This window comes from Hyperolius riggenbachi, chromosome 9 (genome assembly GCF_040937935.1).
Source record: "Hyperolius riggenbachi isolate aHypRig1 chromosome 9, aHypRig1.pri, whole genome shotgun sequence".
Taxonomy (NCBI): Eukaryota; Metazoa; Chordata; class Amphibia; order Anura; family Hyperoliidae; genus Hyperolius; species Hyperolius riggenbachi.
The window spans coordinates 27,384,089-27,402,384 of NC_090654.1; the positions used below are offsets into that span (position 1 = coordinate 27,384,089).

The 18,296-nt window shown below is 48.6% G+C and overlaps 1 protein-coding gene across 1 annotated transcript; it reads left to right on the forward strand.

Annotated features, from left to right (window-relative positions):
- Positions 1–12,758: 12,758 nt before the first annotated feature.
- On the forward strand, positions 12,759–17,739 carry LOC137531514 (ras-related and estrogen-regulated growth inhibitor-like protein). The gene is made up of 3 exons (XM_068251436.1): positions 12,759–12,911; positions 14,452–14,582; positions 15,436–17,739. Exons 1-3 carry the CDS (start codon positions 12,788–12,790, stop codon positions 15,847–15,849), a joined length of 669 nt encoding a protein of 222 aa, XP_068107537.1. The 5' UTR covers positions 12,759–12,787; the 3' UTR covers positions 15,850–17,739.
- Positions 17,740–18,296: the final 557 nt, after the last annotated feature.

Sequence of the window (18,296 nt, forward strand, 5' to 3'; positions counted from 1 at the left end):
AGGAGATAGGCTAGGTAGTTCTGACAGAATGGACAGGTTTTGACCTGTCAGTTCTGTCAGAACTACCGGAATATCACAGACATTTTCGGCCAATCACAAGACTCAAGAATACTCTGTAGTATCCGAGATTTGTGATTGGTCTAAAATTACTGAGTTGCGGTAAATAAGAGTTCCACGGAATTCTGATTTCAGAGTTCCGTTTTCCGAAATGCAGAAATCTCAATGCCGCAAAATTGGAATGAGCGTCCCCAGGCATAACACACAATCGACTTTTCCCCTCCGTTGTGTTGCAATCTTGGTTTCCCCTGATGTGCAATGCAATGCTGCAGTGTGCAAGTAGCCTTAACCTACAGCATGTTCTTGAGATGTGGAAAAAAAACTAAAGTGTTCAGAGCAAAGCCACGCAAAAACATGGAGACTATACAGACTCCATTCATATAGTATTCTGGCCAGGATGTCGCCTGTTTTGATGATTAAAATTATTAATATCTACTGATATTCTTTGTTTTTTTAAGTGTAAATATTGTAAATTATCATAAAATATGGCCTAAAACTAAAACCCCCCTTCCTGACGTCTAACCCTAACACTTCCCTTCCTGACACCTAACCCTAACACTTCCCTTCCTGACACCTAACACTAAAACCCCCCTTCCTGACACCTAAACCTAACACCACCCTTCCTGAAGACTAAACTAAACCCCCCTTTCTGACACCTAACCCTTACCCCCCCTCCTGACGCCTAACCCTAAATTCCCCTTCCTGATGCCTACCCCTAAACCCCCCTGTCTGATGCCTAACCCTAAAACTCCCCTCCTTGACACCTAACCAGTGATGCTCGGATGTGCCTTATCCACGAATTCGGAAATCCGCGTGGTTGCAAAAAAAAATCCGCATTCGGCCCCGCCGCATGCGGATTTTCGTCCGCGTCCACGCAACCACGCGGATTTTTTCCCGTGAATGGCGTAATCACGCGCGGATTCACGCCCGGAGGCGGATTTTCTTTTAACGTTAATAACAAAGCCCCCATACATGCTACAGTCCCCCAAATAGCATGGATTATCGAGGTGATAAGGGGCAACATAACTTCAACATAAAAAATTCCCCCCAAAAATTTTTTTCTAGAGAAAATTGATTTTAAAGTGAAATCAACACTTTAAATGGGGCTATTAATTGGTAATAAGTGGTTTTAAAAAGGGATATACGCGTTAAGCAGTCAAAGAGGTGAAGGCGAGTTCCAATGGCACTTGGCGGCGAAGGTACCGCTGGAGGAGGATGAGTGGCTGACGGCAAAAAGGCTCCAGAGAGGTTTTTGTAATTTTTTTTTTTTTTTTGCAGCAATTAGCAATGACATCGCAGCAGAGTTGTCAGTGGACACGGGCAGTGTGAACGCAGAGTGCAGTGGTGGTAGCGACTGAGTCAGGAGAAGGACTATGCGGGCGGTCAGTTCAGCAGCACAGAAGGACCATGGCAACATACTGGTGGTAGTAGTAGCAGCACAGCGTCATAGTGCTGGCCAAAAAATTAAATGCACCCGGTGACCCGGGCAGTGTGAACGCAGAGTGTAGTAGCGACTGAGTCAGGAGGACAAAGCGGGCGGTCAGTTCAGCAGCAGCAGCAGCACAGTAGTAGTAGCACAGCGTCATAGTGCTGGCCAAAAAATTAAATGCACCCGGCGACCCGGGCAGTGTGAACGCAGAGTGTAGTAGCGACTGAGTCAGGAGGACAAAGCGGGCGGTCAGTTCAGCAGCAGCAGCACAGTAGTAGTAGCACAGCGTCATAGTGCTGGCCAAAAAATTAAATGCACCCGGCGACCCGGGCAGTGTGAACGCAGAGTGTAGTAGCGACTGAGTCAGGAGGACAAAGCGGGCGGTCAGTTCAGCAGCAGCAGCACAGTAGTAGTAGCACAGCGTCATAGTGCTGGCCAAAAAATTAAATGCACCCGGCGACCCGGGCAGTGTGAACGCAGAGTGTAGTAGCGACTGAGTCAGGAGGACAAAGCGGGCGGTCAGTTCAGCAGCTCAGAAGGAGGACCATGGCAACTTACTGGTAGTAGTACCATAACACCAAAAAATTAACCAAGGTAGGCACTAGGCAGGTAGTAAATGTCTTTATAAAGGCAGGCATAGTTAACAACAGCACATGCAGCAGCCACTTCATGTCCCCCTGTGTCCGACAATAGGGGCCAGGAACTCACCTTCCACCCAAGCCTGGTTGATTTTCAGGAAGGTGAGTTTGTCCACAGAGGCGTGGGAGAGCCGAGAGCGCTTCTCTGTGACCACGCCACCGGCCGCACTAAAGCATCTCTCTGAGAGGACACTGGAAGGAGGGCAGGATAGGAGTTCCAGGGCGTACTGGGAAAGCTCGCTCCAGATGTCCAGTCTCTTGACCCAGTACTCCAAGGGGTCCACGGGGCTGTCGGTGTCATTGAGCCCGCTGGATGACCCCATATAGTCAGACACCATGGTGGTCAGTCGTTGCTTGTGCTGGTTGGTGGTGGATGCTGTGGCGGGCACCTCTGTTCTGGGCTGCTGCACTGCATACAGGCTCTTGCTTAGGCTCTTCAGGTCTCCGGGGCGCCAGTTGCTGCTGCTGCTGCTGGTGGTTGTTGTTGTGCTGCTAGTGGCAATGGCAGGCACCTCTTGCTGGCTTGGCAGAGCAGTTACAGTGGGGGTGGAATGCTGGGGGAATGCTTCCAGTAGTCTGCGCACAAGGGCCTCCTTCAACTCCCTTGTGCGTTGCTCGGTGGTGGATGGCGTCATTAAGTCTCCCAGCTTCCCCTTCAGACGGGGATCAAGCATCAAGGTAATCCAGATGTCCTCCCTTGAACGCATCTGGATCACCCGGGGGTCCCTGCGAAGGCAGCGCAACATGTGCACAGCCATGGGAAACAAGTGGGCCCTGCCAGCAAGATCTTCCTCGTCCTCGCCATTGTCCCATAACGCATGCCTGTCCTCTTCCTGTGCCATGTCGTTGTCCTCCTCAAACCGCCATCCACGTACAACGCCTGCTGCACTCTGCTCCTCCTCCTCCTCCTCATTCAGGTTAGGGACCTCCAACTCTTCCACTACCTGCTGTGAGCCCTCCTCTGAGCTGGACTGTGCTGCCATCTGCTCCTGTTCTTCCAACTGCCTCAGGGCTTCATCCCCACGCTCAATTAAATTGTCCATTGCCTGCTCCAGTAGACAAACCAAGGGCACCCACTGGCACACAGAGGCCCGCTCCTCACTGACCATCTTGGTTGCCTCCAGGAAGGGACTCAGCACCAGGCATACTTGCTGCATCAGTGTCCACTGAGTGGCAGTAATCATGGGGACTTGCTGGTTGCTGGGGACACTTGGGTCTAGCATGTAGGCCCTAAGAGCCAGCCTGTGCTGACACAGCCGCAGCAACATGGCCAGAGTCGAATTCCAGCGAACTGGCATGTCGATGATCATCCGGTGTTGTGGCCTTCCATACTGCTGCTGTAAGGTGGACAAGAGTGCAGAGGCAGTGGCTGACAGGCGGAAAAAGCGTACCACCGCCCAGGCATCCTGCAGCAGCTCGCTCATCCCCTGGTAGGTGCGCAAGAAGCGCTGCACCACAAGATTGAGCACGTGGGCCAAGCAGGGGATGTGCTGGAGGTTTCCCTGCTGCACTGCTGCCACCAGGTTGGCCCCGTTATCGGCTGCCACATACCCCACTTCCAGGCCTCTGGGGGTCAGCCACCTCCGCTCCTGCTTCCTGAGGGCGGCCAGGACGTTGGTGGCCGTAAGCCTCTCCTTCCCCAGGGTCACCAATTTTAAAAGGGCTTGGCAGTGCCGAGGCTTGGCGCTGCTGCTGCCGAGGCGGGCTTGCTTTCCGGGTGCTGAGGGAGTGTCGTGACAGGACCCTTCTGCATCCCCCCTGATCCCGCGTGGTGGCACCACTAGCTGGGCTGATGCGCTCTTGTCCTCCCTCCCTTCCATCAGTGTCACCCAGTGGGCCGTAAAGGACAGGTAGCGACCTGTCCCAAATCTGCTACTCCACGAGTCCATGGTCACGTGGACCCGCTTGCCCACAGAGTAGTCCAGGGAACGGGCCACGTTTTCCACCGCAAACTTGTGGAGTGCTGGGATCGCGCTCCTGCTGAAATAGTGGCGACTGGGGACTTGCCACTCGGGGATGCCAAATTGGAGCAGCGTCCGCATGGCGCTCCCCTCCTGCACCAGGGAGTAGGGAAGCAGCTGTGATGCCATGGCCCGGGCCAGCAAGCCATTTAGTTTGCGGATCCGCCTGTGGCTTGGAGGCAGAGGCTTGGTCAGACCCTGAAAGGTGTCGCTCAGCAGGGTCTGACGACGCTGGGATGCAGGGGAGGCAGAGGAGAGAGACGAACACTGGCTGCCAGCCTCAATGTCTGTGTCCTGAGCAGCCGAGGTGGAAGAGCGCTTGCGTGCTACTACTGCTGCTGCTGTGGGGGATTCACGACCCTGAGGGAGGGAGGATGCTGCTGCGCTGGTGGGCCTTCTGCTCTCAGGAACCCCTGCCAGCAGTGCCTGCTTCCTCTTAAAGTCCGCATACTCGCGGCAGTGGCGGCTTCTCAGGTGGCCCTGGAGGGATGAGGTACCCATCTTGCTCAGACTTTTCCCACGGCTCAATCTTTTGCTGCATAACCTGCACACCGCATACCTTTTGTCATCAGTACATTCCTCAAAGCAATCCCACACTGGTGACTTTAATTTACTGCGGCCCCCACTAGCAGAGGGTGCAGCGGAGCAATGTGTGGTAGTAGTTGCCGGGGGTTGCATGGTGGTGGTGCCGGCTGAAGCAGTGTCCTGTCTACTTCCTCCACGCCCACTGCTGCCGATGCCCCTGCCTGACATATGGCGATATCCTTGCCTAGGCCGAGGTGACTCGTCATCCTGCTCTGACCATTCTTCCACGGACTCAGCAGGCTGCACATAGTTAGGGTCCACAACGTCGTCATCATCAGCAGCATCATCATAATCCAGCTCTTCCTCTGACTCCCCCGCCTCCTCTTCTGTCCCTACATCCCCAGACACAGACCCCTCTTCTTCATCACCAGAACTCAACAACGCTTGTGATTGTGGCCCGATCTCAATCTCTGCCACATCAGTCCCCAGTAAGTCCTGTGCTTCTTGCATCAGCAGGTTCCCAGATGCCGGACTGAGGGACAGAACGCTGTCATCCTGGGAGGGCTGCTGACCAGTGGGTGCTGGGGTGGATGTCACAACAAGCGTGGGATGTTGGCTGCTGCTGCTACTGCTTGGAGTGGTGCTCACAGTAGAGGTCTGGGAGGAAGTCATGATGTCCATGAGTACGTCCGGTTCCATTTGCTCAACCACCACACGGGGACCAGAAACTTTAAAATATTTGGACAATGGCGTCCGCTGACTCGGCCCAGGCTTTGCTGCCCCCTTTTCTGCTGCATCACGACCACGTACAGCTGGGCGTCCTCTCCCTGGACGTGGAGCAGTCCCAGAAGTGGCTGAGGCAATTGAACTCCCTTTCCTCTCACCCCGCGAAACCCTGCCAGACATGTTGCTAGTAATGAATCACTGGATGCAGTGGGCACAGTACAAGGTCACTGAAGGATGCAGTGGGCACAGCACAAGGTCACTGAAGGATGCAGTGGGCACAGTACAAGGTCACTGAAGGATGCAGTGGGCACAGCAGTGGGCACTGGATATACAACTAGGTCACTGAAGGATGCAGTGGCCACAGTACAAGGTCACTGAAGGATGCAGTGGGCACAGCAGTGGGCACTGGATATACAACTAGGTCACTGAAGGATGCAGTGGGCACAGTACAAGGTCACTGAAGGATGCAGTGGGCACAGTACAAGGTCACTGAAGGATGCAGTGGGCACAGTACAAGGTCACTGAAGGATGCAGTGGGCACAGCAGTGGGCACTGGATATACAACTAGGTCACTGAAGGATGCAGTGGCCACAGTACAAGGTCACTGAAGGATGCAGTGGGCACTGGATATACAACTAGGTCACTGAAGGATGCAGTGGCCACAGTACAAGGTCACTGAAGGATGCAGTGGCCACAGTACAAGGTCACTGAAGGATGCAGTGGCCACAGTACAAGGTCACTGAAGGATGCAGTGGGCACAGTACAAGGTCACTGAAGGATGCAGTGGCCACAGTACAAGGTCACTGAAGGATGCAGTGGGCACAGCAGTGGGCACTGGATATACAACTAGGTCACTGAAGGATGCAGTGGCCACAGTACAAGGTCACTGAAGGATGCAGTGGGCACAGCAGTGGGCACTGGATATACAACTAGGTCACTGAAGGATGCAGTGGCCACAGTACAAGGTCACTGAAGGATGCAGTGGGCACAGCAGTGGGCACTGGATATACAACTAGGTCACTGAAGGATGCAGTGGGCACACAAGGATGTCACACTGTGTAATGAGATGCTCATATGCCAGCGAGCGAGCGAGCAGTGGGCACTGGGCACGGCACAAGGTCACTGACAGAATGAATGAACAGCGCTGGCAGAGAGTGGCGGCGCCGGCGGTGTGACTGGCTGCCTGCAAATAGTACAAGTGTATAACTGTCACTGGAATATACAAGTGACCACTGCAGCTGCACTAACCTGCCTGCCTGCACTCTACACACAGATAATCCCCACTCCCACTACACTGCAGCACTGAACCTGCCTGCACAGCACTACACACAGTTAAATAATCACTAGACTCCCACACTCCCACTACACTACACTGACTACAACTAACTACAGCAATCACTCACTGACTAGCTAACTGTGTACAGTATAAGAGCAGTGTTAGCAAAAAAAACGCTTTGTTTTTAACACAATAAATGCACTTGCTCAAACAACAATGGCCTGGAGATAATCCTCTCAGCACCACAGTCTAGTAGCAAGGACAGAGCTTTTCCATCATGGCCGCCGCTTTATATTCAGGAGGGGAGGGCATAGCTCCCCTCCTGTGATTGGTTGCTAGGGCCTGGCTGGGGCACTCTGATTGGCCTGCAATGTGTCACTTCCGCATAGTTTGACGCATTTCCGCAAACCACGACTTCAGCCCCGGGTTTCACGAGCGTGAATGCGGACAGAAATCCGCATTCACGCGAAGCCGAAGTAGATTTTCGTGGTTGAAAATCTATTCACGGCTTAGCGTGTCCGAGGCGGAATGCGTCAAAATGGTCGTGAATCCACGCATAAGCGTGATCACGACCTGGCGGTGAGCACCCCTGCACCTAACCTTAACACCCCTCTTCCAGACCCTTAAACTTAAAATGCTCTTCCTGACACCTAACCCTAACACCCCCTTCCTGGTGCCTAAACTAACCCCCCCTTCCTGACACCTAACCCTAAAACCCCTCTTCCTGACACCTAACCCTAAAACCCCCTCTACCTGTCCTGATGCTTAACCCTAAAACTCCCCTGCCTGATGCCTAACCCGAATCACCCCCTCTTGATGCCTAACCCTAAAACCCCCTTCCTGACACCTAACCCTAATCACCCCTGCCTGATGCCTAACCCTAAACCCCCCCTGCCTGAGGTCTAACCCTAACACCCTCCTTCCTAACCGTATAATGTTCAAAACTATACATTTTTTTAATCAATCATCTTCAAAAATGAATCATTTGTAAAAACAAAAAATTAAAAATGTCAAAAACTATAACTTGCTAATTTTCAAAACGATACATTTTTTAAAGAAACTATAACGTGAATTTGATAATAATTATCATGCGCCCAAATCTCTTGCTTTGGGCGCCCAATAGCCGATATTTGCATTAGCACATGCGAGGTACTCAAATCTAGTGTTGGGCGAACAGTGTTCGCCACTGTTCGGGTTCTGCAGAACATCACCCTGTTCGGGTGATGTTTGAGTTCGGCCGAACATCTGATGGTGTTCGGCCAAACTGTTCGGCCGTATGGCCGAACTAAGAGCGCATGGCCGAACGTTCCCCGAACGTTCGGCTAGCGCTGTGATTGGCCGAACGGGTCACGTGGTTCGGGTAAATAAATACCCAATCCACGTCATTTCTCCGCCATTTGTCTGTGGGTTTAGCTTTGGGTAGGCAGGCAGGGTAGTTCTCTCTCCAGCCAGGCTAGCCAGGGTCCCCCCAGTCATTGTGTCGCTGCTGGGAACAGTAGTACACCGCTCACCCACACTATATAGCATTGTGTTTACTGCCACTCTGTGTCTCTGCTGGGAACAGTAGTACACCGCTCACCCTGTATAGCATTGTGCTCTGTGTCGCTGCTGGGAATAGTAGTACACCGCTCACCCACCCACCACTGTATAGCATTGTGCTCTGTGTCGCTGCTGGGAACAGTAGTACACCGCTCACCCACACTATATAGCATTGTGTTTACTGCCACTCTGTGTCTCTGCTGGGAACAGTAGTACACCGCTCACCCTGTATAGCATTGTGCTCTGTGTCGCTGCTGGGAATAGTAGTACACCGCTCACCCACCCACCACTGTATAGCATTGTGCTCTGTGTCGCTGCTGGGAACAGTAGTACACCGCTCACCCACCCACCACTGTATAGCATTGTGCTCTGTGTCGCTGCTGGGAACAGTAGTACACCGCTCACCCACACTATATAGCATTGTGTTTACTGCCACTCTGTGTCTCTGCTGGGAACAGTAGTACACCACTCACCCACACTATATAGCATTGTGTTTACTACCACTCTGTGTCTCTGCTGGGAACAGTAGTACACCGCTCACCCACCCACCACTGTATAGCATTGTGCTCTGTGTCGCTGCTGGGAACAGTAGTACACTGCTCACCCACCCACCACTGTATAGCATTGTGCTCTGTGTCGCTGCTGGGAACAGTAGTACACCGCTCACCCACACTATATAGCATTGTGTTTACTACCACTCTGTGTCTCTGCTGGGAACAGTAGTACACCGCTCACCCACCCACCACTGTATAGCATTGTGCTCTGTGTCGCTGCTGGGAACAGTAGTACACTGCTCACCCACCCACCACTGTATAGCATTGTGCTCTGTGTCGCTGCTGGGAATAGTAGTACACCGCTCACCCACCACTGTATAGCATTGTGCTCTGTGTCGCTGCTGGGAACAGTAGTACACCGCTCACCCACCACTGTATAGCATTGTGCTCTGTGTCGCTGCTGGGAACAGTAGTACACCGCTCACCCACACTATATAGCATTGTGTTTACTGCCACTCTGTGTCTCTGCTGGGAACAGTAGTACACCGCTCACCCACCACTGTATAGCATTGTGCTCTGTGTCGCTGCTGGGAATAGTAGTACACCGCTCACCCACCACTGTATAGCATTGTGCTCTGTGTCGCTGCTGGGAACAGTAGTACACCGCTCACCCACCACTGTATAGCATTGTGCTCTGTGTCGCTGCTGGGAACAGTAGTACACCGCTCACCCACACTATATAGCATTGTGCTTACTGCCACTCTGTGTCTCTGCTGGGAACAGTAGTACACCGCTCACCCACCACTGTATAGCATTGTGCTCTGTGTCGCTGCTGGGAATAGTAGTACACCGCTCACCCGCCACTGTATAGCATTTCTGTACTGCCACTGTACTGTGTATGTCAGATGGCGTAGCTGTGTTGAACAATCCATCTGCACCCTTCAACTATTGGGTATCGAAGCTAGACACCTGGCACGAACTGGCAATGTACGCAATAGAGGTGCTGGCTTGCCCGGCAGCCAGCGTTATGTCGGAACGCTGTTTCAGTGCTGCCGGAGGCATCGTCACAGATCGGCGTATCCGCCTCTCCACAGAAAATGCAGACCGTCTGACTCAAATTAAAATGAATCAATCCTGGATTGGAAACGACTACGCAACACTCCCGACCCCAACCAAGTAACATGAACAATGAACATCTGTGATGGGTTAGCGTTACCGGTCCCTTTTCCTGGAACCTCTCCTCTGTATTACATTTATGACTGCATGCCGACAAAAAGCAAATTGCTATCCGCACTCTTCTTGTCCGTATGCAAGGCCTGGGTTGTTGTGTCTCAAAGCGTGGCCTTCTCCTCCTGCGCCGCCCTCCTCCTGTTCCATCACGTGTGCTGCTGCTGTGCTGGGTTAGCGTTACCGGTCCCTTTTCCTGGAACCTCTCATCTGTATTACATTTATGACTGTATGCCGACAAAAAGCATGTTACCTGTGCAAAGAAAACAGACATTTCCCGCATTTAAAATTAAAAACAATGGTGCATGAGCCAGCCTGGGGCCCCGGGAACTCTCACTGCCCGGGGCCCTAGAACGAGCATCCAACACCATATGTGAGCGCAGGCAAAACGCTTGGAGCTGCCACCCCCAAGGCCTGTCTCCTACTGCTCTAAAACTTACCAAACACACAAATGGAGAAACTCAATCCCAAACAGTTATCTGCTGCTTTCCCGCATTTAAAAGACAGTTTTCCCTTTGAAACTTTAAAATCGATTTTCTCAAAAACTATAAGCTCTTTTTGCTAATATTTTTTTTTCTCTTGTACCCACTCCCAAGGTGCACATACCCTGTAAATTTGGGGTATGTAGCATGTAAGGAGGCTTTAAAAAACACAAAAGTTCGGGTCCCCATTGACTTCCATTATGTTCGGAGTTCGGCTCGAACACCCGAACATCGCGGCCATGTTCGGCCTGTTCGGCCCGAACCCGAACATCTAGATGTTCGCCCAACACTACTCAAATCGTCCATTACCTGCTGGGCGCCCACATTTCCTGCTTCCAGTACTCAAACCTGTGATTCTAAATGATTACTTTTTAGGGTGGATAAATCCTGTTTTATTATAGCAGCGTGGGGTGCCGGCTGTATCGGTCACCTGTCTCTGGCCGCACAGTAAACACTGTTGCTATGTATGCTGATTTCAGAGATTGAACCGTGTTCATCTGCCTTCTCCCTGGGAGTCCTGGCAGTTCCATGTCATTGCTTGGGTGCTTTCGGCATGTGTGTGAGGGGCAGGACTACTGTTCTGATAACGTGACCGTGTGCCAGCAGGATGCAGTGCAGTCGTCTTGTATGAGTGCCTTCATACTCCTATTCAGGAAGAATGCAATTGGTTGTGCACATCCGTGGTATAAAACTGCACGTTTACTGAAATAGTAAGCACAGATTGTGCTGTTTATTTATTGTGCTGCACAATCACTAGTACAATAAGTAGTACAGCAGCCACGTATTGGAGGAGATTAGAGATCAGCACAGAGGCTCTGCACTGCTTGTTAAGCTAAGTACACACATGTGATAATTGTTGCCCATCAGGGATTGGGAAACAATCTCCGGGATAGATTAGATTGTGAGCTCCTCTGAGGACAGTACATGACTATGTACTCTGTAAAGTTCTGCAGAAGATATCAGTGCTATATAAATACATAATAATAATATTACAGTAGGACATTAGACTGACTAGGACTATGGTAGGATTAGATTGTGAGCTCCTCTGAGGACAGTCAGTGACATGACTGTGTACTCTGTAAAGCGCTACAGAATATGTCACTGATATATACGGTAAATACATAATAATAATAATAATAATAATAATAATATGGTAGGACATTAGACTATGACTATGGTAGGATTAGAGTGTGAGCTCCTCTGAGGACAGTCAGTGACATGACTATGTACTCTGTACAGTGCTGCAGAAGATGTCAGTGCTATATAAATACATAATAATAATATGGTGGGACATTAGGCTATGACTACGGTAGGGATTAGATTGTGAGCTCCTCTGAGGACAGTCAGTGACATGACTATGTACTCTGTAATGTGCTGCAGAATATGTCAGTGATGTATGAATACATAATAATAATATGGTAGGACATTAGACTATGACTATGGTAGGATTAGAGTGTGAGCTCCTCTGAGGACAGTCAGTGACATGACTATGTACTCTGTAAAACACTACAGAATATGTCACTGATATATAAATAAATATATATAAATAAATAATAATAAATAATATGGTATGACATTACATTATGACTATGGTAGGTTGGATTATGAGCTCCTCTTGAGGACAGTCAGTGACATGACAGCAGAAGAGGTCAGTGCTATATACAGCAAATACATAATAATAATATTGTAGGACATTACACTATGACTATGGTAGGATTAGATTGCGAGCTCCTCTGCGGACAGTTGGTGACATGACTATGTGCTCTATAAAGTACTGCAGAAGATGTCAGTGCTATATACATAATAATAATAATAATATAGTAGGATTAGATTGTGAGCTCCTCTGAGGACAGTCAGTGACATGACTATGTACTCTGTAAAGTGCTGCACTGCTGCAGAAGATGTCAGTGCTACATACATACATCATAATAATATGGTAGGAGGACATTAGACTATGACTGTGATATGAATAGATTGTGAGCTCCTCTGAGGACATTCAGTATATTGTGCATATAAAGAATGATTTCTATTTTTGGAAGGATTGCCTGTAAAGAGAGTGCATTGCACAGTGTAGGGTACATGTGTTTTGTTTCTGAGCAGGAGTAGCAGTGACATTAGTAGCAGACAGCTGAGCTGAGCTGAACCTGTGCCTGTTCCCTCACCCCCTGCTGGACTCTGAGTACAAGGCAGGAAAGGTGGACTCTCTCTCTGGGCTTGATTGATTGTATGAAGTATGAAAAGGCCCCCTGCCTGCAGGGACAATTCCTTGCCACTGTCACCGCCACACTCCCAGAGGTCTCCTGCCATTGGCTGCTGCGGCTGTCTGTCACTCCCCCCTGTCTCTCCCCTCTGCTATAAGAGCAGCAGCCAGCCAGCTCAGAAGCTCAGAAACTCAGCACACTTCTCCTGCCTGACAAGTTCCCTGAATTACAAATGGTTGTTCAAATCACCTCCAGCCACCACCACCAGCAAGCAAAGATGAGCGAGATCGGCCACCAGCAGCAGAAAGTGGAAGCCAACATCCTGGTACTGGGCGCCGAAAACGTGGGCAAATCTGGTACGTTACCCCCCAAATTCTCCCAAATATTTATCTGTCCTAATTCTGCTGTAAAATACTCGGGGGGTCTCTCAGTGATTGAGGGGTCTTCCCATCACTCTTCATATACCGCTGGATAAATACCACGATTTATGAATATTTACCATTGTATGACACAGAGAACTGACCTAGATCTCTCCAATCTTTATTGCTACCAACCTACATCTATTACTATTACTATTTTTAGTATTTATAGAGCGCCGACATCTTCTGCAGCGCTGTACAGAGTACATAGTCATGTCACTAACTGTCCCTCGGAGGGGCTCACAATCTAGTCCCAACCAGAGTCCTATGTCTATGTATGTATCATGTAGTGTATGTATCATAGTCTTGGGCCAATTAAGGGGGAAGCCAATTAACTTACCTGTAGGTTTTTGGGATGTGGGAGGAAACTGGAGCGCCTGGAGGAAACCCACACAGACACTGGGAGAAAATACAAACTCCATTTCCAACTGCATCTAAGAACACGCAGTAGAAATGGTCACTCATGTCACCGTGTGCCTGTACGATTGTTTCTAAACTGTCATTCCAAACGATCAGTTGTTTTGGGTATCAATTTTTAAAAGTGCAAATTACTTAAAATGCAATCATCACTTAAGGCTGATACACACGATGTAATTTTCGCATCCAATAGACCGATCGGTTGATCATTTCCGCTCGAGGAAGGGATAGATTTTGCAAAAAAATCGATCCCTTTCTCAATCTGAAGTAGATAGGATATGCTGGAAATCACCACACGATCAGTCTATCTCACGTGAAAATTGCATCGTGTGTATCAGCCTTTAGAGTTTGCTTTGATTGTCAGCTTTGCTGCCAAAAGAGGTTTTGCAACAGTCTGTCTCAAGCATACGTAAAAATGTACTTTGATTGTCAGCACTGCTGCCAAGAGTGATCTTAAAGGATAACTGCATGAGAGGGTTATTGAAGCTGCCATATATACTTCCTTTTAAGCAATACCACTTCCCTGGCAGTCCTGCTGATCCTCTGCCTCTAATACTATTAGCCATAGACCCTGAACAAGCATGCAGCAGATCAGGTGTTTCTGACATTATTGTCACATCTGACAAGATTAGCTGCATGCTTGTTTCAGGTGTTATTCAAACACTACTGCAGCCAAATAGATGAGCAGGGCTGCCAGGTAACTGGTATTGTTTAAAAGGAAAGAAATATAGCAGCCTCCATATTCTTCTCACTACAGTTGTCCTTTAAGTAAACCTGTTTTAAGAATCTGTGTTATTCTAAAAAAGATAACCAGTCATTCTATAAATGACAGTACTGTACTAGTTTAGATGATCAGCTCTTTTGCCAAATGTGGCTCTCTGAAGCCAGTCTCAGAACTGCTCCGATCCCCTTTGCGTATGTGCGCAGCATGTGGTGTGCGTTGAGCCAGACCTGCTAACGTGTTTATCTTATTGTGCTGTGCTATTGATTATTTTTATTGATTTCATTTTTGTGTTTTTCTGGGTAAAATCTAAACCTTTTCTTCCTGTTTGTTCCTCAGCACTCACAGTTCGCTTTCTGACCAGAAGGTTCATCGGCGAATACGTCGGCACAGAGTCCATCTACACCCACAACGTCATGGTGGACGGGCGAGAAACGCTATTCAGCATCTGGGATTCAGTTTGTCCACAGGTCAGTACATCTCTCCTTCCAGGGTGCAATCATGTTGTCTTTTTTCATTGTATCTGGCAGATTTAAAGGACCACTCCAGCAGAAAAGGTAAGCAACTAAAATCTGACAGAACCGACAGCTATTGAACTAGCCCATATCCTCATGGGGGATTCTCAGGGTTTTCTTTGTTTTCAAAAGCATTTCCTGAGTAGGGAGGCTGGCTGGTATCTTACTAGTTTGGCAGTTAACCCGCCATTCAGCAAATGCTTTTGAAAACAAAGAAAACCCTGAGAATCCCCCATAAGGCGATAGACTAGTCCAAAACCTGTCAGATTTTAACTGCCTACTTTTTTCGCTGCAGTGGTCCTTTAAGGAATGAATACATTTGGCAGGAAGTGTTTAAACATTTTCATACAGATTTATAAAAACATTTCCCTCATAAATTATTTGCTTCTTAGAAGTTATTCACAGATAGATGTGAGAGTCTTGGGAATGTACAAAGACCTGAGGTTAGATATGGCCAATGAGAGGTGAATAATTCTTTTGGTGGCATGCAAATTAAATGCAAAGTGTATGCAGTCTGAAATTGGTCCAATCAAAATCCTCAGTAAGTAAATTCCAAAAAGCTGCATCGAGGTTGCGATCAATTCAATTTGTGAAGAACCTAAGATTCTTTACATCTCATTGACTATAGTTACTGTAGTGGGAGGGGCTACATACTAACATAGAGCAGTATGTAGATATAGGGAGTGTTTCTGATGCTGAAACCAGGATATTTAACATAGAAGAGATAACCTGAATAATTTACTGTATTCTACTATATGTCACTACAGGGCCTCTTTAATTAAAATCCTGTTTTTTTTTTGTTGAACAGAACCCCACTCTCCAGACTTGCGTCAGCGATGAGCAGCTCCGATGGGCTGATGGCTTCATTCTTGTCTACAGCATCTGTGATCGGGACAGTTTCAACGTGGTGCGCCAACAGCTGCAGCGAATCCGGCAGCTCAAGAAGCGCCACAGCTCGGCCCCTGTCATCATCGTGGGCAACAAGCGCGACCTTCAGCACCAGCGCATAGTCTCCAGCGAAGAGGGTCGTCTGCTGGCCATCAGCTCCGACTGCGGCTTCTTTGAGATCTCGGCGGCCGAGACCTACCACGGCTCTCTGGTGGTCTTCCACCAACTCCTAGAGTCCATTCGGGAAAACCGCAGCTCCAGCAAGAAGAACGCCGGCATCAAGGGCATCGTCAGGAGCATGTCTGCCGTTTTTGGTCGGAAAAGAACGGAGTGAACTAATGCGTTGGCTCTTGTTCCTGTGTACGATGAAGTTTGCCTATCTACAAGACTTGGCGACTGTCACCTGCTCTTCTTGGCTTGGCTGGTAATGCCAAGTGACGGGGGGAGATGCAGTTTGGTATGGTCCACCTTGCAATGGTGCATCTGAGCTGGGACTGCACAAGAGGTTGGACTTAAGATCTGGATTTGAAAGAATAGATGTAAGAAGTGGACTTTGACTCGGCCATGGTACTGAGCTCATCTTCACGGCCTGACTGCTTAAGACTTTGTTCTCTGTCTTCAATGGCGGTAGATTTTTTTTCAGAGTCCGGCGGTTCAGTAAGAGCGCACTAAGTAGAATTCACATAAAGAGAAGTATTGAAAGAACTCTTTCTTAAGAGGGCAGCAGCAGATGCTGCAACCCTATGGAACCACCATTCTGCAATAAAGGCCAGTTCAATGACTCTGATAAGGGCTAATCGTTCAATAAACTGTTGACTTTCTAACTGGTCTGTTGCATGTGTTTTGTTGAAGTCACTTCCTCCTGAGAACTTCATCATCAAAAATGGACAAAAGGAAAAGTTTATCCTAAGTTGGTTTAGGAGTCCTATTTGCACTATATGGGGGAACCGCCTATCAGACTGTCTCGTTCTACCCTGCCTTTCTGTAGCACTCCTGCAACTGTAATGGATACATTCATTAACCCACCCACCCCATCCCACCTTGGTTTAGTCCACACTAGGCAAGATATTTGTGGCTTGATTATAGATGTGAACTTATCAGATCCTCATGCATGGAATGCTCTGTTGCTAGGGGGAGGATACTTTGCAGTGCACAGCAGACATCCTGGAGTTAACAAAGTTGCCCCACAGGATTAGAAAGCGAACTATAAGCTGTGTGCAGCAAATGATCTTCCTCCCAGCATCTCAACTTTGTTCTTAAAGTTCCTGGGGCTTGATTCACAAAGCGGTGCTAACCCAGTTAGAGACTTTAGGCGTGATAACCATTGCACCACGCTGGTGAAAAGGCAGTTTAGGCGTGATAAGTTTAGGCGTGATAAGTTTAAATCAGTTTAGATCGCGCGCAAAGTCCCGCGCCCAAAGCAGCGCCATTAAACTCTATGCGAAGTGCACCATACTTTGCTAGCGCAAAACTTTTGATCAGCTGTGCACTGCGGTGCTAACCCAGTTGGTGCCTAAACTTATCATGCCTAAACATATCATGCCTAAACTTATCACGCCTAAACTTATCATGCCTAAACTTATCATCCCTAATTTTATCACGCCTAAACTGAGTTTAGGTTTGATAAGGGGCTTTTTACCATGGTGCTGACTGTTAGCACCGCTTTGTGAATCAAGCCCCTGGTATTTTTACACCGTGTAAATGTAACCCCTGGACATAATTTGTACCGTGCGTTCACCAAATGCAAATTTGAACTGATCAATTTACTACTTTGAACAGAGTAAAACGATTTGGGCTATGGTGGGTTTAAATGCTATGTATATTTTTGCTGTTCTATTGATATTGCCCACAGGTGACAGGTCTCACGCTTACATACTGTTTGCCACTCCGCCCAAATGTGTTCCTGCCAAGGTCTGGTGGTCACCAATCAAAACACACCATAACATGGTTTAACTCTTAACCCCCCCAACCTTCACCAAACTATGAAATATGAGTTCTGGGCGGAGTAACCCTATAAATGTGGGAAGTCTGTGGCTGCTCTGTAATGTGATTGTACAGAATGTTTGTATATTACTGTATAAAAACAAAGAGGTCTTATTTAAATACTGTAAATACTGTACAGGGCAGGAAACTGCTGTTTACATACAGGGAAATGTATTTATTTTATCAGAGATTTCTTAAAGTGGTATTTTTTCTCAATAAAAGTGAAAAACAAAAATTCAAATCCGTTTTCAGGCGTTTTTGTACTTTATTCACCTTCCAAACAGGATCACTAGTCCAGCAGCAGCAACTACGTGTTTCCAAATCAGGAGATTTATGGGAAGTGGATGTCAATGGTAAAGGTGTGCGGGTTGCTATTGGTAAGGGGTGTACGTGAATTTCGGGCGCTGTGTAAAATCGGGCGCAGGAATATCTGTAAATGTACCTATACTCTACTATTTAAAGTGTTAATTTTCGCTAGTAAAATATCGGTAATTGTTACTGGTATTTTACTATAGCTACTCTCACACACAGCCCTCCACTACCATTGCCTAACCCCCCGGTGGTGCGTAACCCTAAGATCCCTCCTGGTGGTGCCTAGCCCTGAATCCCCCTGGTGGTACCTAACCGTAAGACCCCCCCTGTTGGTGCCTAACCCTAAGATCCCCTTCCTGCCCCACCCCTGGTGGTTCCTAACCCTAAGACCCCCCTGGTGGTGCCTTACGCTAAATCTCCCTGGTGGTGCCTAACCCTAAACCCCCCCCCCCCCTGGTGGTCCCTAACCCTAACCCCCCCCCCCCC

Coding starts and splice junctions, on each gene's coding strand:
- LOC137531514 (XM_068251436.1), top strand. CDS start 12,788: ATGGTTGTTCAAATCACCTCCAGCCACCACCACCAGCAAGCAAAGATG. Junction 12,912..14,451: donor CGAAAACGTGGGCAAATCTG/GTACGTTACCCC, acceptor TTTGTTCCTCAG/CACTCACAGTTCGCTTTCTG. Junction 14,583..15,435: donor GGGATTCAGTTTGTCCACAG/GTCAGTACATCT, acceptor TTTGTTGAACAG/AACCCCACTCTCCAGACTTG.